A 24,072-nucleotide genomic window follows, 5' to 3' on the forward strand; every position below is an offset into this window, starting at 1 on the left:
GGAAGAATTTGATATTATATTTAGTATATTTGGACGTATTTGGAATTATATTAGGATGTATTTGGTATTATATTGGGTATTTTTGGACAATTTTGGTATATTTGGATGTATTTGATATTATATTTGGTATATTTTGACGTATTTGATATTATATTTGGTATATTTGGACATGTTTGATATTATATTTGGTATATTTGGACATATTTGGAAAAATTTGATATTATATTTGGTATATTAGGATGTATTTGGTATTATATTTGGACATGTTTAGTATTATATTTGATATATTTGGATGTATTTGATATTATATTTGGTATATTTTGACGTATTTGATATTATATTTGGACGTATTTGGTATTATATTTTTGGACTATGCAATTAATAAAAAAAACGATTTCGACTTTGGCTTCTAATGATTATGAAAAAATATTAATCGAGATGAAATTATTATTGCATCATATACCGGCCCTTTCCAGTTGTACACATTTGTTGCTCTGCAAAGCTCAGTTTCACGTGAAAATTACTAAAAGCATGAACTGTAATATAACTTTTGCAGCACGGGATGCGGATCATTCATTGATGTACATTCAAATCTTTCATGTTTTTAAAAGCGCGAATAAGACTGCATGCTGTTGTGTGTATGCGCCCAGCTTCAGAGACGAGCAGAGCACACACATCTAATATCATCTTAATGTGAGCGCTTTAATGGCCAAATAGGTGTCAAAAAGCAGTGTTTAGTGATTATTCATATTAACCCTCATTTGTGTAACAAAACAAACGAGTTGAGAATCAAAAGACATGTGAAAGAGAAACCATTAATCAGAACCGCACTGCTCTTAAAGTTACAGTGCGCAATATTCCTGCTGCTGTTTTTATCATTAATCAAATAACCAAAGGAGAAAATCTCTCACTGCTCTTGACTGAAGGACTTTTGTAGCTAGAATTAAACTTTTTTTCTTACAGTGGAGACGCTTAAAGCATAGTTTGTTTCATATTTTTATTCTATTGTACTTATTTCCCTTTCCTTATTTACAGGGAGGAAAACAACTGTATATGTACAGATGAAGTCAGAAATATTAGCCTTCCTAAATTATTAGTGACCCTTTTCCCCCAATTTCTGTTTAATGGAAAGAAGATTTTTTTTCAGCCCATTTCTAAACATAATAGATTTAAAAAAACATCTCTAATAACTGATTTATTTTATCTTTGCTATGATGACAGCACATAATATTTTACTTGATAATTTTCAAAATACAATCATTCAGATTAAATTGTGATTCAAATGCTTAATTAGGGTAATTAGGCAAGTGATTTTATAACAGTAGTTTCTTCTGCAGATAATCAAAAAAATATATTGCTTATGGGGGCTAATAATATTGACCTTAAAATAAGTTTCAAAATATTTAAACCTGGTTTTATTCTAGCTAAAATAAAACAAATAAGCCTTTTTCCAGAAGAAAAAGTATTATAGGAATAACTATGAAAAATTCCTTGCTCTGTTAAACATTTTTGGGGAAATATTAAAAAAAATAAAAATAAAAATCACAGGAGGGCTAATCATTTTGACTTTAACTGTAATCGTTTTGAACAATCGTGATTACAATTATGACCAAAATAATCGTGATTATGATTTTTCTTATAATCTAGCAGCCTTATAATATTTGGACATATTTGGTGTTATATTTTGTATACTGCATTTGGATGTATTTGGTACATTTGAACGTATTTTATATTAAATTTGGTATATTGGGATGTATTTAGTATTATATTTGGTATTATTATTTTTTTTAACCAATGTTTTAATCAGTGTTTTTGCCAACTTTCAGCTATACGGTATACCTGATTTCTTTAAGGGGAAGGTCTAAGGACTGGTACTATATATGTATGAGGCTTTTCTAACAAGCCTACTTAGTGTCATCCACTTGTGAGCAGCTTAATTAAAATGATTCTTAAAACCAAGTGTAGGCAGGACCATAGAGTAAGTGAACCAGGTCAGTTTAATTAATTTTTAAATCAAATAATTAAAACAATAAGTCTCAAAAGAGCAGTTCTTTTACTGTATAGATCTACCAGCACAACTCCTCTCATAAATGTGTAGTAGAAGATGTTCAATTAAATAATTATTTAAATGTCATGATAAAAATGAGGTAAATATTTGATGACAGAATTGGCATTTTTACATAAACATTCCCTTTATTTTGCTGTACATGCATTCAAGTTATCAGATACAAGTTATATTTCAATCTCCAGAATGCATGCTGATGTGCATGTATTTTTAATTTTTTTAATGCTCATTGTTTATTTGACTTCATCATCCCGTTGGATGGCAAAACACTCCACACTTCTCCACCCTTTGTAGGACACTAGTTAAGTCCTCTGTACATTTCTGAAACTTCTCTCTCTGTACCACAGTGAACGACTCCAACGTTCAGTTTTTGGACCAAGACGACGACGACGACCCAGACACGGAGCTGTACCTGACCCAGCCGTTCGCCTGCGGTACCGCCTTCGCCGTCAGCGTGTTGGACTCCCTGATGAGTGCGGTGAGTTAGCGGCTAAACAGCTGCCACGTTGACATCTCTTTACCCATTCGAGTTCCTTTAAACAGATTAGCGTGCCTAAAATCCTATCAAGAAATTATCCCTGCTGAATAAGTCGATTCAGATCCTTTCATTGTGCGAAGGATCCTTCATATTATCTACTAGGCTTCAGATGATCTTTCCGTTGGTATTCAAAAGCAGCCAGTGATTTAGGGAACAAAGCCACCTGTCAAAAGGTGCACAGTCATTTCTCTCCCATCATGGCATGTCATATAGAATTACACGAAGGCATGTCTGACTGCTAATCCTCTGGAATAATGTATAGGAAAGAGACATCCTCCGGCTGTGCTGTGCTTTAGATGTAGGGCTCAGGCGTTACCAGTAGGCAGAGGTTGGTAAATGAAATGCCACATTGATCAGACGGCACTGTCAGCAGCGGTGACATCAAAAGGAAAGTTGTTGCCAAGACTCCTCATATAACGTGTCATGAAATGAACTTTCAAGAGTCTTATTAGATCTTTTAACAAGGTAAGTGCTCAAGTTTTCTTTAATGGCATGCCTTGACACGCAACGTGGGCTGCTGTGGGGTGCAGGAGCTCTAATCTCCTAACAGTGTCATCTAGGCTAGATTAGGAAAGATACCTTTTTTTCCCTTTTCCCTTCTTCGTTGGCGTTTTCTTCTTTCCCCCTCGCCACCTACGACCGCTGCTATCCCCTTATCCATATGATGGCTTAATTCCAGTACCTTTCACTTTGAGTGAAGCTAGAACAAAGCAGCCTTCAAGTGCATTTCACTGTGGACAAAGGTGAAGGCTGCTAATAGACAGCTCTCATCCATCATCCGGCTGAATGCTGCTGTCAGGGGCCTGGAGAGGTGTCACTCCAACTCGCGGCGACACAGCCCTCTGCTGCTCTCACAAACCACCTCATGATCCGGCTACAATCTTTTATTTTTATACCTTAATCATTTGACAACTTTATCATCATCAGTGACACTGGAGCACATCTGATGGACAGGATCCCGCAGGGTCAGAGTCCACTTGGAAAGTCTTGGGTAACAAATCTGGCTTGGACCTGCAGTCAATGCTAAAGTTTTAGGATTTTAAACACACACTTCTTTCTGATGTAGTTTTAATCATTTAAATGTGATAAATGTAATAGTTTAAAAGTGGCAGTAAATGCTAAAGATGATTTTAATTACAAAATCAATTGTGTGATCTTAAGCATAAACATAAAATAGTCCTGAAATAAATGTGTCGATTTCCACAAAATATTCAGCAGCACAACAACTTTCAATATTGATTACCACAGTAGATGTATGTATTTTTCCAACAAATAATTATTTTTTTTTTATTAGTACTATGTGAAACTGTAATGGATGCTAATTATTCAGCGTTATTATCAGGGAACTTTTTAGCTTTTTTTAGTATTAAGAATTACTTAGTTAAGCATTAAAGGAATAGTTCACTCATTTGCTTTGACTGCAGAGTTAGATTTTTTGTATAATGTATTGTACAACAAGTAAGCAGGGATGAAAGTAACATTTTTTTTTTATTAAAACCTAATTTAAAAAAAATATATGTTTTTAGCAGAAATATATTTTATCTGTGGTTACTGTATAACAACAGTGCCCTATCAAAATCAGATGTTATTTTGTATCAATGTAAAACAACTCCAATATAACTTCACTTTAAACAAAAGTTGCATCTTATTACTTTTGACCCCATAGGCAGGGACGAAAGTAGCACACCGGTGGGTCAAAAGTAACTCCAACATTATTTGCTAGATTTACTGGCTTTATCTTGTTTATTTTAAGTATATCTGACTATGAGCTTGTGAATGTTTACTGTAAACTTATTTTGTCTTTTATTTTTGCAAAAAAAATAAATTCAAATAAAAAAAATAAATAAAAAAATCAAACGGTATTTTTATTTTAAATTTCATTTCCATCAAATGTTTCAAAAGCAATCCAACAATGCAAAATGTTAACATTTTCTATAATTTTATTATATTTCTTTATTATTATTGGCAATATGCATTAGTTAAAATACTGAAAATTAATGTGGAAGTGAAAAATAAGGCATGGCAATTAGCAGTGGGACAAAAATAACTGTTACTTTTGTCCCCACAGAAACTCTTGCCATTTAAACCTGATTTACATTTAAACTGAAAAACTCAGTCATTTTAAACTCAAGGATGGGATAACCTGTAGATTGATCAGTTGTGTGACACATAAAAAGGAGAAACACAACTTGTAATAAGTAAAAAAAAAAACAAAAAAAAAACGCTACAATTATTTTACTTTTTGCACTTTAAAAACTTGAGATTTGGAGCTAAGAGTTGCATGCTAAATGTGCTGTTAACGCCTGGAAATCAAATGTTGTCAGGGCTTTGAGAAAATTACTTTCATCCTTGCTCTCCCCTATTTTGCACACACACACATATATATATATATATATATATATATATATATATATATATATATATATATATATATATATATATATATATACATACATTTTTGGATGAACTATCCCTTTAATGCTTAATGTTATGAAATATTTAACTAGTTTATTCAATGGTTTTATGATAGTTAAACATGAAACAAACAAAAAAAATCCTTAAATTTAGCTGATTTAAATTTTAAAACATTGCAAAATATTATTAGGCATACTTAATTGTGTGCATATTTTAAAATCTTACTTCCCAACTAGATTCATATCTAGAATATCTGTGACTGTTTCATTCCTTTATAAACAAAGTGATCACTCCAGTATTGAAGAACTCACTCAGCAGTGAATATGACACTTTAGGAAAAATTATAAAACTATACAAGAAAAATCAGACTTTTCAAATCAACTTTTGTTATGAGATCTATTGTGCGTTGCATCTAATTTACAATTAGCTACAATAATGATAATTAAAACATCCTCGTGTGCAAAACGCTGCTCTGTTAAGCCTAGCTGGTATTACCAGATTTTATTCATAAAATTCCTAACTAAATCTGACAAAACTTCTCCAAATACTTGCAATGCATATTTTAAGATATCGATTACTTGCCAACTGGAGTTTCTGTGACTGTTCCATTCCTTTATAAACAAATTGATCACTCAAGTATTGAAGACACAGTTTTGGCCTCACTCAGCAGTGAATATGACACACATTTAGAAAATGAAAAATCTTAAAATAAAAATCTGACTTTTGGATGCTGTTGTATAAGCAGTCGTCCTCAACTTGTGTTATGAGATCTATTGTGCATCTAATCTACAATTAGCTACAATAATGATAATTAAAACGTCCTCGTGTGCAAAACGCTCCCCTGTTAAGCGTAGCTGGTGTTACCAAAATGAATGTGCATGGGTAGGAGACGAGGACGACAACAACAACAGCTGGCGTAATTGCATTCCTGTGTCTCTTCCCTTTCCAGGGAGTAAAATGAGAAGAGACAGATCAGGGTCTAGATAACAGTGCTCGGGACAGCTCCAAAATCCTGACTGTCTTGAGCTGTGACTCTAATGGTGCTCATGTCCGGATGCTCTCCTTTATCCTGGCAGACATACTTCAATGATAATATCCTCACCCTGATCCGGACGCTGGTCACGGGAGGCGCCACGCCGGAGCTGGAGGCCCTGTTGGCTGAGGAGAACGCTCTGAGAGGTGGCTACAGCACGCCGCAGACACTGGCTAACAGGGACAGGTGTCGGGTCGCCCAGCTGGCCCTCTACGATGGGCCCTTCGCAGACTTGGGGGTAAGTGGACGCTTAAGAGGAGCTGACACGTTTTGGCACTTTACCCAACAGGCCTCGTTCCTCGTCCGACGCCTTTCCTGGTCGCTAATGCAAAGTGAATGAGCTGAACACGCAAAGTTTGTGGCTTCAAAAAAAAAAAAAAAAAACACTGTTGTAAATCTTTGATGGTTTTTCTGCATCTAACTAGAATTCAACACATTTTATTATAGCTGTGTATACAGTGCAGTCTTGAAAATGAAAAATTGTTCAGCCACCTTCACCATTTCTCACATTATCACAGTTTATTTGCTGTAGTCTAGACAATGCTAATACAATATGACAAGAACTCAGTTTTTCCCAGTTCAACTGTCAGAACAAATGCATCTTAATAATACCAGATAACTGATAGAAAGGAACAATATGTAATGGATTACAGTCAACCAACCTGTTTGTATGACAATATTTAGACAGCTATCTGTGCTTTGTTGCTTCCCACTATGCAGTCTGTAGTCACTTCCTCTTGGTTTTTAGTCCATTGTATGAAAAACTGTTGGGTATACTTTGAAGTTGGCTTTATTTTGCTATACTCACTTGCATAAACTACATAGGGCAAATTATATCTGGTGCCTGAATAATTTTGGTTTGACTGTAAATAAAGAAACCAAGGCAAACCACACTTCATTTTGAACTAGAAATGGTTGAAATGAGTCGAAACACTGAAAGTGCTTTTTTTTTTTTTTAGGATGGAGGTTGCTATGGAGACTTGTTCTGTAAAGCATTAAAAACCTACAACATGCTGTGCTTTGGAATCTATAGATTGCGAGATGCACATTTAGGTGCACCAAGCCAGTGCACAAAAAGGTGAGTTGTTCTCTTTATCCTCAGAATCAGCATGCCTGTAATCCAACTTCAGCACTGAAAAATATGTCTATTCTTTTAAACTTTATCTAATGAGCTTCCAATCATGGCAGCATAGAGGCTCACCAACATAAATGAATGCTTGCTTGTAAGATGCATAATAAACCAGTGTCAGTGAGATTTTATTTTATTGAAAGAAATCAAAAGCGACTTAATAGAATTTTCCCAAAAGCAAGCAAGTCATGTTAAAAACGATTTTTATTTAAAATATTTATATTTAACAATCCTAACTAGCATGCTTTTCAAAAAACAAACAAATTTTTTCATCATTAATATTTGTTTCTAAAGCACCATATCATTGTATTAGGATGATTTCTGTAGTAATGGAATATTTAACAATAATACAAAATACAAGCTTGTATTTATATAAATCGTCACATTGGAATTATAAGGTTCTATCTGCATTCTGAATGATTTTGAGATATTGAGCTTCAAAGTTTTTGCATTCCATATAGCAAACAGTAAGTGTGTAACATTTGTTTTTTAAATAAAAAGTCTTAAAAGGTAAACAACTTATAAAAAACAGCCCATGATGTAAATAAGTTGTCATTTAATAAGAATATGTTGATAACTCAATTTTGACAAAAATGTCAGATAGAACCTTATAATTCTAAGGTGACAAAATATATGTAGTGTGTATCCGCTTAAGTCTTGACGTATTTGTGACATATGGAATAGTGTCTCATTTGAATTGAGAAAACATTTGTTTATGACCACTTTATAGTCCTATCACACATTAAAGTGAATTTTATAAAAATCATGGTGTACACATCAGACTCTAAACTGGCATCACAAATACTAAATTTGTAACAATTTATAAAAACATTATTATTTTTGGGGCATCAGATATTAGGCATGGTTATATATATTACATCCAAGTATTACGCCGCTTTGTAAACATTTATTATTACCGTTTGTTGAGTCTCCGTATACAGTTTGATAGAGCACTTGGACCCGGAAGCCGCGTGACATCACACTTAAGCGGATATGCAAATGCACGTGTGTCTGCCATTGTCAACATTTCAAGTGTGTGTATATATATATATATATATATATATATATATAAAATATTTTCTTAGACAAGAATGGGTGTTTTAAATAGTTTTAGGGCAACTTTGATGAAAGAGTTTGATACACTTCAAACCCTGAATATATACTTTAAAAACATTTACATAACATATACAGTACACACAAAACTAAAATGTACATGCACACTTTTATTTTGTGTGAGATTACATTTGCAACTTTATACACTAAATATTCAGCTATCCAAAGTCTAAGGCAGCATAACATGTGTACCTTATGGGTTGTTCTCGCAAGCTCAGTAAAAATGTTCATTGAAAATTATGGATATTGCGAAAGGCAATGTTTATATATATATTAGGGCTGTCAATCGATTGAACAAAATTAATGTGCTAATTGCAACCATGGACTGATTAATCTAGAGCAGGTTGCCCAATCCTGTTCCTAGAGATCTACCCTCCTTGAGAGTTCAGCTCCAACCCTGATCAAAATCAACTAAACTGAAGGAGCAATTAGTAATTAAAGACAGGTGTGTTTAATCAAGGTAGATCTCCAAGGAGCCAAGCCTGACTCCTGGGCAGCCATCCCAGGAGATGCTTGCTAAAACCATGAGTTTGACCACAGGCCAAATGGCCATTCAAACCAGGCACAGGCTCATCCAGGCTAGCACCTACTTGTGCTGCAACAGGGCTCATTTGTCCCGATAGGCTTTTAACTAAGTCTGGACACGGGTGTCTCACATACCACTTTTAACACAGGAGACAGGGATCATTTTTCCTGACAGGCTTTTAACCAAGGCTGAACCTGTACATGGGCATCCCGCAAGCCACTTTAACACACAGACAGGAATGATGACCAGCCTACCTCAATAAAGACACTGTAGCAATAAATATCTGAACACCTTATGAGCTTTATTGTTTTAGAAAATTGTATTTATTTCTTCAGGGAGATTCAAAGTCATTCGTTGGTTTGAGCGGCTGTGCCCCCTGGCTTTTCATTTTTGCAGACTGCCATGGCAGTGTCCTCCTGGAGAGACCGTAAGGCCAGTTAGCCAAAATCACATGCCCTGCTGTTTACATCCATTCTTTAGCTAGCCAAAGAGGAACTGTCTTACCAGGGGTGACCGGCGACTGTCTGCCCTCTTGTGCCCCTTCCTTGGCTGGCTTTCTTTGCCCACCTCCTCCTCCACCAAGGCTCTTTCAAAGAGTCTGCAGTGCTCACAGAGGGCCCAGGTGAAGTGCGTAGAATTTATCTGAGGTTGAAGTGTCATGACATGGGCCACCTTCCGGCGATCCTCTGAAGAGTGTGCATTCTTTGCCTGCATCAGAGACAGAACCTTTTTAGGGTCAAAGCCACTGGCAGTCATTGGCTCCAGAGGCATTACATGCATGTTCGCGTGTGTTGCAATGGCTTACCGGAGATCAGTGAAAGTGGGTCTCCCAGGAAGCCCCATGCTGGTCCACGCAGATAAAAATATTTATTCAGGGCTGCAGGGAATTGGTCTGGAGGTAAAAAAAAAAAAAATATATATATATATATATATATATATATATATATAGGTGGCCTGCCTCCCACCAGTGAGACCAGTCTGTAGGTCCAAGAACCTCTGGAGCCAGCTGTAATATTCCTTGTCTAGAGACAACTGGGTAGCACCAAAGGCTCTGTTTGTCTTATGCGTGGTGGTCTGGCCATGGAACAAACAGAGAGAAAGAGAAGGTGAGTGCGTGCATACTATTGGTGTCCCCCACCTGCAGAGCCTAAGAGTCACACTCTCGTTGATGACATAGGCAGACCCATCCAGGCTTCTGGAGGCCTTTTCAACCTTCTGCATGGTTAGATGCTGGAACACGCCACAGCGGTCCATTAAACCATGTCTGGGTAGGACTTGAGGTTATCTGGCAAAGGCAGTATCCTCATCAATTAGACAGATTAGACTTTTCCAACAAGCCTCAAACACTATGAATGGTTTAACTGAGAGCTGTTGGTGCCCCAGAACAGAAACTAACAAAAGTCAGTGTAGCCAGCATCCTCCATCCAAGACAAAGGGGATAGTGGGCACTGACTTGAATGGTTTAACTGGGAACTGTTGGTGCCCCAGAGCAGAAACGAACAAAAAAAAGTCAGTGTACCCTCCATCCAAGACCAAGGGGATAGTGGATACACTGATTTGAATGGTTTAACTAAGAGCTGTTGGTGCCCCAGAGCAGAAACGGAACAAAAAAAAGGGTCAGTGTACCCACCATTCCCCATCTAAGATGGAAGGGATGATGGGAACACTGACTGACAGACTAAACACTCACCTAGAAGATCGAGATCAACCTGTCTTTGTTACCTCATGCACAACGACATTCCAGCATATACTGTGAATCAGAGCTTTGACCTCCATACTGTCAGCACCAGGGCAGTGCTTTCTCTCTGGATCGAGACCCTTTCGCCATGTATCCAAGGAACGCCTTGATCCTCGTCAGCTTGGACGTCACATTGTTTCACAAATGGGCTGTGTGGTCACTGCCCAGTTGGAAACCCTCAAACTCTTCCAAAAGCTGCTCTGCAAATTGGGGACGAAAGTCAAAAGTCAGCCATGATATACCCCCACCAGTCCAACAGAACACAGCCAAGACCATACTCAACTGAGGGCTGGAACATGGTCTGGATAGGGATGCTGGTTGTAGACTTCCTGAGCCTCAGCAGGTGTAGGACCTATGACCTCTGCAACTCCTGGTATCAGTGTGTGACTTCACCCATGGTAGACCTCATCTGACAGCTTGGCCTGGATGTGCTCTGTAGTGAGCTGACACCCGGCCTCAGGGTCGTCTGGTTTCTGGTCTTCTTCTGACGCTAGTCTAGAGACTACTGAGTGGACTGCAGCCACCGCAGTTCTTAGGCCACCTTCCGGCACTTTGCTTTCCCTATGGCCTCCTGCTAAGGCAGAAAGCTCAGCATGCTGCTTCAGGTGCCTGTCTAGCTGGGCCGGCATCCTCCAACAGTGGACATGGTGTCTTCTGTGTCCACACGGCCAGAGGCCAGGGAGATCAAATGCCTCTTCTTCTCCGAGTTTGCCACCTTGTGAACCGCTGACAGGTCCACACCCCACATGGAGCAAGCCAAAATGAGGCACAGATTCATTCACTTCCCCGTCATGCCACTGGTGCCCTCCTTAAAGGGAAAGACAGAGGAGCACGCCCAAGGCGGGGAAGGAATCAACGACACTTTGGAGTGGAAATTTGTTCCAGAGAGCAGAAAAGACCCACCATCCCCCATCCATTTTGACTTCATCCAGGAACAGGATTGGGCACCCTTGCTCTAGAGTAATCACAAATTTAAAATATAGGATTTCACTGTAAATATGCAGCGTTGAAATAAAGAATGCATCTAGCTGAAGGAAACATCTTCTAGTTTTATCTTAATAAGCTTATAAATGATTATCTTTAATTTAACAAGTAAATAAACACAGCTGTCATTACACCAATATATTGTCCTGTGGTCTCCAGTAAATGCAGTTAAAAGTGTCTTCTGCAAGCTGACTCACTTTTTTAGCCTTTTCAATGTCACTGTACTTGTATTCTTGTAATAATAGTCCCCAGCAGTGGTACAGGGTTGTCAATTTGTCTCAATAGCCCACTTTTTTTTTTTTTTTACTAATGAATAAATAAATACAGTTTATAGTAATTGGCCTAAACTATAGATAAACATTTTTTTTTTAATTCCCAGCACACAGTAAAATAATGCATGTTCATTAAATACCATGACAGTAAGCTGAAATGAGCCAATGAACAATCTAGCATACCTTTTGTAATAGTTTTCATTTATTTCTCTCTCTCTCTCTCTCTCTATATATATATATATATATATATATATATATATATAATCAAACAAAAATGCAATTAATTGTATTTTTGTTTTAGATTTAATATAACTTGAATTGACTTGGTTTACACAACTTGTACCTATTAAAATCGATAAACTCAGATTGTGATTTTGTAGATCTCCTTAACTAAATTTTCTTGGCTGAAAGACATTCATACCTGTTATTTTAAGGGCTGTATTTTCAAAGATTTCACAAAGGCTTCAGCTATTTCTAACTGTCAGCTGGTACAACTTTGGTTTAATCTAAACGTCCATCTGGGAGCTCTTTATAACAATTCAGCACACATGTCTTGTCTTGATGCATATTATCCATCACTATATATGGCTAAGATGATGGGTCAGACCTTATCAAATGATTAATTGCATTAAGAAACAATGCACTTACCTTTTCATATCACTATACTGTATAGTGATTATGTACTTTCATTTGATATATTATTATTATTGAATGCACTGTGGATTTTGTGTTTATAATATATTTATAAGCAACATTTGACTATTCAAATGAATCGTGAAGATCAGGATTTCTAAGGCTCATTTTTGACAATGTCTGTTGTGTTTTTTTCTCTCTCCTCCCAGCTTTGGGTTGGTAAACTATATAAAGTGCAGAAATGAAAGAGTTTTACCTTTTAGCAGATGGCTGAACGGGTGCTGTTTTCCCATGTGCACAGATATGTCATCACAAACCCGCCTTATGAGTTTGAGATGGTGCCCACGGACCTGATCTTCTGTCTGATGCAGTTCGACCACAATGCGGGCCAGTCCCGAGCGAGCCTGTCCCACTCCTCCCATTCCTCCCATTCCTCCAGCAAGAAGAGCTCGTCTGTTCACTCCATCCCCGCCACCAACCGGCAGAACCGCAGCAGCAAAGCACGTGAAGCCCGTGACAAACAGAAGTAAGTTGGCCCTTTAACCCAACAGAGTGTGTGTACTGTGCATTCTGTGGTTTTAACACACTCGGTACAGATAGTATGCTGTGTGTGTTTGTTTCCAGCATTCTGTTTGTGAGTTTGCTCCATTGTTATGTGCATGTGGCCCTTGCCTTGACCACACACAAACACTCTCAGCTCAATGATCATTACCTCATCACCAGTTCACATTAACCAGGTCCATCGCTGCTGCATTTGTACAAACACAACTAAATAATCAAACAGAGGTCTGCATTCAGATCAGTTTTTAGAGGGATCCGTTTAAAGACAACATTTCTCATGTTAAGGTGAGGGACATGTACAGTACACAAACATTTGTATTGCACTAAGGTTGTTCAATTGCTTTTTGGGAGGCTGAAATTTTTTTTACTATTATTGTTATTGGGTAAAGTATATAATGCAAATTTGTGGAAATGGCACTGTCTTGGGCATGCGTATTAAATGTTCAGACTAAAAACTTGTGCAAGTACTTCATTAAACCTACAATACAGGGGTCTGATATTCACACATGGATTTGATTTTTAACAAGACCCAGGATAGTTTTATTCTTTAAAAGTGTTGTTGTCATAGCACCAGGTCTGGCTCAAACCCGCTCAAGAGCAGGCATATTTCATTGAAAAACAGGATTAGATTGCAATTTTAAGCAAAAGTGCTACTGGAGGTAGAGTATGTGCCAAACTGCTGATTTTTTCTACATGAGTACTGTATTAAATTGGAGAATAAAAAAAATATTGTACAATTATACAAAAAGCAACAAAGGTAGGCTACATAAACAGTACTACCTTTTCAAGGGGTCATATGTCATTTTTTTAAAATACTTTTTTAGTGACTAATGTGTAGACTTTGGGACAAGAATATGGATCAGATACAGTGTATGACAATAGACGTGACCAACATATTGAGATTTTTTTCTAGAGGAATTATATAATGTACAGGAGGCATGCACACAAAACATTGACAGCTAATATGCGGGTTATTTGATGTATCGCCAGAGAAATATCAAAATGTATATATTTTAAGGCTGAATTAATTCAAATGAGACCAGCTATGCCTTATACCAATGGATTAAGAAAGTTGAATACTGTCAGGTAGAAAATCCCCTCTAATAATAAATAAATTGCTAAATGCTGTACTCTTGACAAATGAAAAATGCCTTAACAAATAGCCTACAACAATTTGTTGCGTTCCATTTACTATGAATGTTGTTATTTTGCTCACATAACTGATGACATTACGCTGCTGTCTTGGTAATAGCCAATCACTGCATTGCTGATCAGGATTTCGAGGATGGATCTGTCCTTCACAGCACACGCAGTAATATCAGATCAATCCATTCACTTATTTTAATCCGAATCTCAAAAAACATGTTTGAAGAACCAGTCATCCAGGATTTAAACCTAACTTAAATGATCTGGCAGAGCTTAGATCTTTTAATCTTGATAACTGATCTCAGGCTAATTTGGTTCTTCGAACAAGTTCACGAATCAGATTAAAATGTCTGGATGAACTGATCTGAGATCGCTGCATGTGTTGTGAAGGACAAATTTATTATTTATTTATTTCTTATGCAATGATTGGCTGATGGCACAGCTGCTTAATGACATCATTTGATATTAATTAATTATCCATCTGAGCAAAATGACACAATAAAATTGCAGTTAACGATTTGTTACATATGATACGCAATACCTTTCCACAACTGGCTTATTTTTTTTCATTAATTTTACATCAAAAAAGCATTTTGATATTGTTAAACATCTCTCAGACCATGTTGGGGAAAGTTACAATTGAAAGTAATGCATCACAATATTGAGTTACTCCTCCAAAAACTACTTGAGTTACTTATGGAATGCATTACGTTGAGTTACAGTACTTTTGCATTACTTTTTATTACTAGGCTGAGGCTTGATCTCTTTCAGAACTATTTTTCAGAAAAGTTTTTTTTTTTTAAATAGAGGAATTCTGCAATAAACAATGCACTGTATAACCTACAAATACATAAAAAAACACACACACATCAAAATATTTTAGGGTAAAGTTATCTGAGAACCTCCTTTTTTTTTTTTAAAGTAATGTGTTACTTTACTCGTTACTTAGAAAAGTAATATTATTCTTACTTGTAATCCATTACCCCAACACTGCTCTCGGATGAGTTTTGAAGAACGGAACTATTGTGGATGATGTCAAATTGTCAATAACCAAATCCAGCGTTTTGAGTAATCTACATACGAAGACCTGAGCCCAGGACATGTTGCCCATGTCCCCAGTACTGTTCCTCCAGGGGTGTCAAACACAGTTCCTAGAGGTTTCGAACAAGCCTGAACGACTCAATTACTGTAGTTTTATCAGGTGTGTTTAACTAGGGTTAAAGCTGTTAAACTGTGCTTTGAGTTGTGACACCTGTGTTTTACACAGTGACATCGCCACCTACTGATATGAGTAATGCAGTGTTATTAGTAATTTTTGTGTGTTTTTGAAAATAATTTTTGACATTGTCAGGTAAACACACCACAATTTATGAAAGTATTTTCATAATGATTAAAAGTCACAATTTCCGGGTCCCATGCAGACCTCTAGAGCGGTGTAGTTAAAATTGATTCAGCTCTAGATTTTTCCAGGTATTTCCCATCAGCATTTGTGTAAAGGCAAATGTTAGTCATGGCCACACATTAGAGAGCGGAACAAGCATTAATTCATTTCTTGCCTTCCTGTCTGTCCAATCATTGTTACATGTTATGTGTGAGAGAACTGCAAATTGCATCATCATGTTTTTAGTCTGTGTTAGTGGCTTATTTTTAGTTCTGCTCTAGTGATTTCTTTTTTTTTTTATGTTTCAGGTAGGGTTGAGACATTATCATAGCATAAATAGTTTCACATCATCCTTAAATGCCTTGCAGGCACACAAGTCTCTTATCAAAGCATTGGATCATTTAATTATGAAATATTTAATAACATATAGCATTTTTATCATCCACAAATACAATCATCATGAAGAATTAAGGAGCTGCAAGGTATTATGGGATGTTGTAAAACCCTGCATTTATTTCAGTGCCTTTTATGATACGTGCCTTAAAGCTATAATTCAAGTTTTAGAGTTTGTAAGATATTCCCTTCACCTTAGAGATAATAATAATCAAACTGAGAAGTAAAAAGCCTTTTAAAGTAAGCTGAACAATTGAGTGTTAAAATTACTTTAACAATTATTGAATTTGCATCAGTAAGATTTTAAGAATAATTCCCCATTACTTTAAAATGAAGATGGTTATTTGACATTGTTAACTTGCAGACTAAAAATGTAGGAACATGATGTCAGTTATTCTGTTACTTGCCTTAAAACTTACGTAGACCACTTTTTTTTTCTAAAGTGCAACAAGGATGAATAGAATGGGCCCAGGTATGCAAGTTAATGATTCTGCATGATACAGCACCTGTTGTGGGATTTTTTAAATCATAACTTTGTCCTTTGTGGAGCACTGTTATGAGAGGGGATTTTGATTTGACTTTCCAAGGAAATCATGCCTTCTTTTCATCTTTGCTTTCTAAGTGAAAGCAAATGGCTGCTGCTGCTTCTACTGCCTAACTCTTGTCATGCTCAGGACCATCCCAGCATTGCATGCGGTCGACTACCACCCTCTCTCTACCTCTGTCAATCTAATAGGTTTCCAGTGATCTCTCTTTCTCAGTAGTCCCCTCTTGTTTTCATTTAGCTCTCATTAGGTTCCTTTTTTCTTTCTCTGAGACAATCTGCATTGTGTGAGAGGTCAGTGTGTCTGCACATTGTTTATTAAAATGTACTTGTTTGAATTAGATAATACAATGCAAATAAATTATTTGGAAAATAGACATGTAAAATCGAATTGATGCATTGTTCCATCTTTGTATAATTATGGAATGTAATAATGGAAAGTAAATTGAGTCATGTAAATCTCAACCACGTTCCTGGACGACCACCAGCTCTGCACATTTTCCATGTTTTCTTAAACCGATTCAGATCATCAGCTCATTAGAGGAGTCTGAAAGACCTGTAATGGGTGTGACAAACAAAGGAGACATCCAAAACATGCAGTGTTGGTGGTCCTCCAGGAACGTGGTTGAGAAACAATGGTGTAAACCACATTTTTGTTAAATTATTTTTTGCAAATTTAATATATACTCTGATAAAAAAAAGTAATAAAAATGTTGACATAATTTAGCTTTAAGCAAGCAACTAAAGTCAATGACTGGATCTTCATTGCCATGATTAATGTGTTTCTTGTTTCTCATATGTTTGGCACAGTTCTTTTAACACTAACTGATGCAGTGTGAAGCTTTTTAAACACAGTCAGAAGATATATGCCATGGTCCTATACCAGGTTGACAATGGCAAGATTCATCAGGTTTCATTTTTACTGATGAACTGAAACACCACTGAACATATGCATCTTTCAATCTTCGCATTGTCATCAAGTATCGGCATGGAGTATTTTGTTCAACCTTATTAGGAAATCTACACTGCATACTGAGTGAAAATAATTATTGCCAAAATTATACATGCTAGAAACACATTATTCACTATAATAAACATCCAATCATAAACATGTTAGCTAACCTAAAACTGAACTATTTACTCATCTTCATGTCGTTTTAAACCCCCTGAGACCTTCGTTCATCTTTGGAACACAAATGAAGGTATTTTAGAGGAAAGCCAGAAGCTCCCTTAACCTCCATAGACAGCAATGGTTCTGTTCAAAAGTTAATACCAAAAGTATCCTCAAAACAGTTTGTGTTTTCAGTGGTACAATCAGAATATTTTTAATCTTCAAAAATGCATGTGTGTGCACATAAAAATAGCAACTGTATTTAATAGTTTCCTCTCATTTTTGCACTGATTTATAGTCTGGATGCTTGCGCACAACTTCCTCTGTTTGAAACAAGGCATGGGCATAGATATTACATCAGAGACGCATTTAAGAGTGATATGTGAATGCACACACTATACTAAATCTTAGGTAAAGAATCTGTAGAATTAAGTCATTATTTTTGTGTAATGTGTGCACAAAAGTATTCCTGAAGCTTGAAAATATTCTGATCAACCACTGAAAAGAGGAACTGTTTTGAGGATGTTTTTGTAACCTTTCTGGACAGGGGTGCATTTCCGAAAACCATCATTAGCCAACTAAGGTCTCTACAAACATAGTTCATTGATTTGGCATTTCCCAAATCCATCATTCCAACGAACATTCACAAACTGCATGGGAAACTTGTATGTTTCCAACCACACCTCTAGAGCTGTAGTTAGAAGCAGAGTTCCTGGTTGTGTTCTATTCCTAGTTATCCCCCCTATGTCCTATTCATTTAGAACATTCCAACATTTGAACTTGGAATGATAAAAAAAAAAACATTAAAGTCATCTCTCTGTTATTTTCTTTCAAAGTATTTTTACAGTTCAGTTTTAGCGATCTTCATATTGACAATTGCACTCCTTTTGCAGTGCACTTTGGAAACATTTCTGCCATTTTGAACGCAGATGTGGATCATGATAAAAACGATAGGTGATCTATTATTTAAAAGCAGAATTTACGTTATGTCTCCAAAGCTTGTGAAAACAAAAATATATAGCATTCGTTAATGCTTTTAATTTATAGGTTATTTATTAGGAAATGTATATGTACTGTAGGCCTATATGACATGGGCCTGTTGCTTAGAACATTTCTGCAGTGGTTTGAATGTGTCCAACTGTAAAAATAGACTTAAAAAATAAATAAACAATATCCTACTTAATAATATAATAACTATTATAATTCTTTTCTTAATAAATGGCCTACTGTAAATTACAATTAATATTCTAATGATTTATATATGAGATTAGCTAAGTGGCTTTTATGTTTTAGAATAGTATATGGAATATTCTCAATAATATTTGTAAAGGAAACACAGGTCCTATATGTGCCGTTTATATATATTTCAATCAATATGGAAAACGAGTGCATGTACTATCAAAACTAATATTGGATTTTTTTAAAAATGTGTGCGTGTTAAACGATATAATTTGCACAAAAAAAGCATGGGGGTTTTCCTCTAAAGAAGTTGATACTCCACCCTGTTTAGAGCATCATTATGGACTTCTTACGTTATAACTAACATGGTTCAAATTATGGATCTGCGACAAAGCAGCTATGGTTTTGGGAAAAGCACCAATGGTCAGGAACCTTGCTGTCTATGGAAGATGAGTGAGCTTTCCCATTTAATTAAACATTTCTTATATCAGTTGATTAACTGACATTTCAAAATATTCATGAAACATCTGTGGCTGTTATCATATTTGCCACTTTACGATGTGCCTTCCGTCTTGTAATGGAAGTCATATTACTGTATATTTTGTAGCTTCTTATGGCTTACGGCTGCGTCAATCTAAAAAAAAAAAAAAATGGCGATTCGAACCGTTTAAAAAGTTCCCTACTCAAACCAGACGAAAGTGGTTTCATGTTCCGCTCACAGATGAAATTCAGCTCAAATATTGTATGAGAGGGGATCCATGATGAGAGTCCCCGTGCTGCTGAAATTGGCTCTTTTAACCCTTGTGGAGCCACAGGATGTCTCGGGGCGCTATAAGTGCCAGCATCAGTAGTAAACTCAGGGGAGCGGAGTGAGGTGACTGACTCCTTGCACCACCTCAGGCGCAGCTCCACTCACATCAAACAAGTGCGGCGTGACACTCTCCCCCCGCGGCTCACCGCAGCCTGACACTCCAAGGTGTGCAGCACATTTTAACTTGGAGGAATAGTTGGAGTGTTGGAAAATGACACTGCCTAAGAGAAATGTGATGAGGACATACTCTATGTGTGGCTTAAAGTTCTCAAATGAAACCCTTTCCAATAAACGTCTGATTTCGGAGACTTGTAAACATGCTCAGATATATGGCATGATACAGTCATTCCTTTTGGCTACAGTACGCCCTTGTTTAAATGCTTTTACATACCGTCCCGTGTGCTGCCTCATGAAATCAGCATTAGGTCCAACAATGTGTTTCACCCTGTGTCCTTCTGAATGTGATCGTGTGAGAAAGAGTGTGTTCTTTTTTTTTTAGAGAGAGAGAGAGATATGCATGACCCTGCTGTACAGATCTGATATTAATGCTTTGTTTCTCGTCTTCTACTTGTCTCCTGCCCCGGCTGTCTCCCAGAAAAGAGATGGTTTACAGATGAAGCAGAAAACACATACCCAAGGAACATTCAAATCAAGCCTATGAGCACTCACATGGCCAACCAAGTCAATCAGTACAAATCCACTAGCAGTCTGATTCCACCTATCCGAGAAGTCGAAGATGAATGCTGAATGAATCCCCGGCCTTTCTTATCACTGAGGGAACTTGGGTCATCTTGCTGTAAAAGACGAGCGCTATTCGTGAAACACTGACTGTGATGACGCCGACACATTGTTCTTCCCTTGTTCCACTCGAGGGTTTGAAGCGATCGAGGACTAGAAGGGACTTCCTATGTGTATACCTTTAATGTTACTTCCATACTTTTGTATATGTATACATAGTGATGTACATAATGACAATCAAGTAAGGATTGTACAGCCCCTAGCACTTTTTAAAATTAACAGGCGAACAAAAAAAAAATAGAAGAAAAAAAAAAAAAAGATACTTCCTGTGATTCTTTGCAATATCTCACCTCTGCTGTGACCTGACTCCATGCAGAGGGCGCTATAATGGAGGATGAGGGTCACCCTCACTCACTTCATCCAAACTCTACCCAAAGATCAGCCCCATCAATTGAGTCGTGTATCTGTTGTCCATTTGGTTTTTGCACTACCATTAATAACTGACGAAAGAGTCAAAGCTTTCCCTCGCTACTCCTCTGAGTTGGGGGCTGACATCACAGGCTGAGGCTGTTAAACGAATGGCTGTGTTTGTTTGGTGCATGGTGTGTGCTGAAGGCTGCCCGAAGTAAACCGAGGCTCAAGAAAGGATGCCCATTTCCATCCCACAGACTGTTTAGGCACATGGAAATGTTTGCAAATGGCCATCCCCAACGTAGCTCTTCGGAATTGGCAATACACTGAGGATATGCACTACTTCTGTTGACGTCTTTCCATCATCCATGACTGCTAGTGATCGAGGCTTCTAATGTTGGTCTGCGGCTCTGCTTTTAATACGAATGAATGAAACACTAATATCACCTGCTGATAATTCAACAATGATTGAGCTTTGATACTCAAATAATCTTCTGAATCAATTGAAAATGCCACATATTGCGAAAAGTGGGCACCGACGGTTCCTCCTTTGGGTGTTGCCACTGCCTGGCACAGGGTTGGCACAGGGGTGGTTAAAGTGCTTGGATGTTCCCTGTGACCAACCATGATGCTCAAACACACAAGCTCAATCATATTGTTCAATTATCAGTCAAAGATGTAACTTTGCTGTGGACTGAATGGATCTGAACATCACTCACGTCTACCGAGGCTACACCTTAGAGCAGAACGTGTACTGATACAAATGCTTCACAGACCTTTGAACTTGGCTTCAAGTGCTCTGTCAGATTTATACATAAGTACATACTTATTTTTTATCCATGAGCGTAATCATTTTGTACTTATTTTTATACATATCAGAGAACTTTATTTCTAAATGTATCTTAAAGATATCTTACTAGCTACAGTGCACAGCGGCGGTTTGGTTTCTTCAGTTTTAGCCCCCTGACATATCACGTAACATCAACCGGGACACGTCAAAGATCTGTGAACCCGAGTGGAATTCAGCTTTCCATCAGCTCACGCAGGCTGCTTTGAAGGACCCACTACTCAAACATGCTTTCATTTTCATAAGCTAACAGATGAATGACTACTCACACTTGTGTAATTCCAGGTAAAACGATGTTGACATGAACTCACGCATAAGGAGGGGGCTCTGCTCTTTCTGTCATAAGGTTACGATAATAGTAGTGATGTTTGGCCTAAATTAGGTCTCGCTAGAGAGGAGAGCACGCTGATGCTAATAGCCATATCACTGTAGAAAAGAGATGTTGTCCATCCATTAAGCGAAAGAATAGAAATCTGTTGTATAATTCTGCCCATTCTAGTCCACGTTTATTTTCTCAAGTAAAAAAAGGATCTCAGCTTTATCGTTTGTCTACTGGACAATTAGGCTTTGTCCTGAAGTGATTTTCTGATTGTGATTACATTGGTGTTACACTTTGTAGCAAGTAGATTTCTTTAAAAAAAAATAATAATACTAATGTGAGTAAAATGTATGTAAAATTGGATTGTCGACATACTTGCTAGCCTGAAAAAGACTTTGAGCTAAAAAAAAAAAAATCCATTGGCGTTAAATGTCCGATATTTTTATTCTCTGTATGGTCCTTTTCCTGTAATGAAAGCGCATTACAAATGAAGGCCAATCACACAGCAGCAGGTTTCATTTGATGAGAAGAGTGTAGATGCAGAACTAGCTCTTTTATATAAGGATAATTAACCATTTTACATTCCATTTTGTCATCCGTTACAATCACACAGAGTTTAAAAATGTCAAAATGGCTTGTTTATTTACAGACTTTCTTTCTTTGTCAAAACACATTCTCAGGTAGCGATCCTGACGACAAAACAAAAAGCAGGCTTACGTTTTCTTATGGTTACCTTTTGAGGCGATACAGCTATTTTCTGCTCCATTGCAAAACATGTGCAATATTTTAGTATCATGCAATTTATTTGTACATCTTGTGAAGATACTAGAGTGTACACATATCAGTGCCATGAAATGTATCCGTCTACTAGCATCAGTCAGTCATTGGGTCTGGATAAATAGGATGGCGTCTAACACTGGCATGGAGAACATCCAAGCCATCTTTGCCTCCATGCCAGGAGAGTGCCAGGCAGTGCAGGACCACCAAAGGAGGAACAGCGGAAGACCCACTAGAGCGAAAAGTGGCATTCAGATGGGCACAATACATGTGCGAGCTGCTGAAATCCAAGCACCTTGATTTTAAACACTGAGGAGGGGGGAGGGGGGGACCACAATGACTGTGTGATGCTACGTAGAACTGACTATGATGTTTAGCTGGCTCACCTGTCAATGTATTCAAGAGTGTTTTAATTAAAGTAACATATAAAGCAACCTTACTGATGTTCTACTGTATGTAATACACAACTGTCATATTTTGGCTACTTTATTCTACTGTAAAAGAAAGAGTTACGTTTATAGACTGCTGTATAAAGGAAACACACTGTAACAGAATAGAAACACTTGGAGGGAATTAAGTCTTAACATGCTGAACTTGCGTATGGATTACTATTTTGTTGCTGTCTTTTCTTCCACTTCAATAAATGATCAAAACATCCATCTATACATGTACTTATTGGCATATTCATTACAGGAAAAAGGAGTTTGTCATAGCGGAATATGACTGATTTGATTGGAGGACGTGATGGTGCTGAGCTGATCTACCAGACTCTGTCAAATATAACCTGCTGATAAACATACTGTCTTGTACAAAAAGTTTGTACATAAATTGTACATGGTTTCTTTTTGTATTTTCTCAAATTAAAATGGATGTATTTGTGTTCTACAGGTGACTGGTATATTGCCTCATTACTTGATTAACACTACATTTGATGGAAAACACACACAAACACACACCATTGACTATATTTGAATGTCTCTTACTAATGCAATTTTGACAGTACATTATATACAAGTAATTAGGGCTGCAACAATTGATTATTTTGATGATTGTTTAATCTAATAACTATTAAAAAGATTAATCAGCTCAATTATTTTAATTATTCAAGGGCTTTAACTCATTCATTCATACTCTTTTCGGCTTAGTCCCTTTATTAATCAGGCCACAGCAGAATGAACCACCAACTTATCCAGCATATGTTTTACACAGCGGATGCCTTTCCAGCCGCAACCCAACACCAGGAAACACCCATACACTTATGCATTCACACACACACACGCACACACACACTAATTTAGTTAATCTATTTCACCCATACCGCATGTCTTTGGACTGTGGGGGAAACTGGAGGAAACCTACTCGAACAAGGGGAAAACATGCAAACTCTACACAGAAATGCCAACTGACC

At 37.1% G+C, this 24,072-nt stretch overlaps 1 protein-coding gene and 1 long non-coding RNA gene across 3 annotated transcripts in view; one reads left to right on the forward strand and one right to left on the reverse strand.

The window, feature by feature from the left end:
* Positions 1-23,551, forward strand: part of kcnma1a (potassium large conductance calcium-activated channel, subfamily M, alpha member 1a) — a 379,548-nt gene extending 355,997 nt beyond the window's left edge. The window contains 6 exon segments of the mRNA XM_056471109.1: positions 2,413-2,543; positions 6,095-6,289; positions 7,011-7,129; positions 12,748-12,972; positions 16,371-16,399; positions 20,168-23,551. Coding sequence (XP_056327084.1) covers positions 2,413-2,543; positions 6,095-6,289; positions 7,011-7,129; positions 12,748-12,972; positions 16,371-16,399; positions 20,168-20,319 — 851 coding nt within the window. The 3' untranslated portion in view covers positions 20,320-23,551.
* LOC130239785 (uncharacterized) lies at positions 8,433-12,795 on the reverse strand. Of its 2 annotated transcripts, XR_008838710.1 has the most exons (6): positions 12,703-12,795; positions 10,841-11,512; positions 9,785-10,757; positions 9,625-9,711; positions 9,324-9,527; positions 9,091-9,235 (listed from the first exon to the last, which is right to left on the reverse strand). It is a non-coding gene; the product is annotated as an uncharacterized LOC130239785 (long non-coding RNA). The 2 variants fall into 2 exon arrangements; XR_008838709.1 differs by lacking the exon at positions 12,703-12,795 and having other exon boundaries at positions 8,433-9,235; positions 10,841-12,030.
* Positions 23,552-24,072: the final 521 nt, after the last annotated feature.

The sequence above is a fragment of the Danio aesculapii genome, chromosome 13, assembly GCF_903798145.1.
Source record: "Danio aesculapii chromosome 13, fDanAes4.1, whole genome shotgun sequence".
Taxonomy (NCBI): Eukaryota; Metazoa; Chordata; class Actinopteri; order Cypriniformes; family Danionidae; genus Danio; species Danio aesculapii.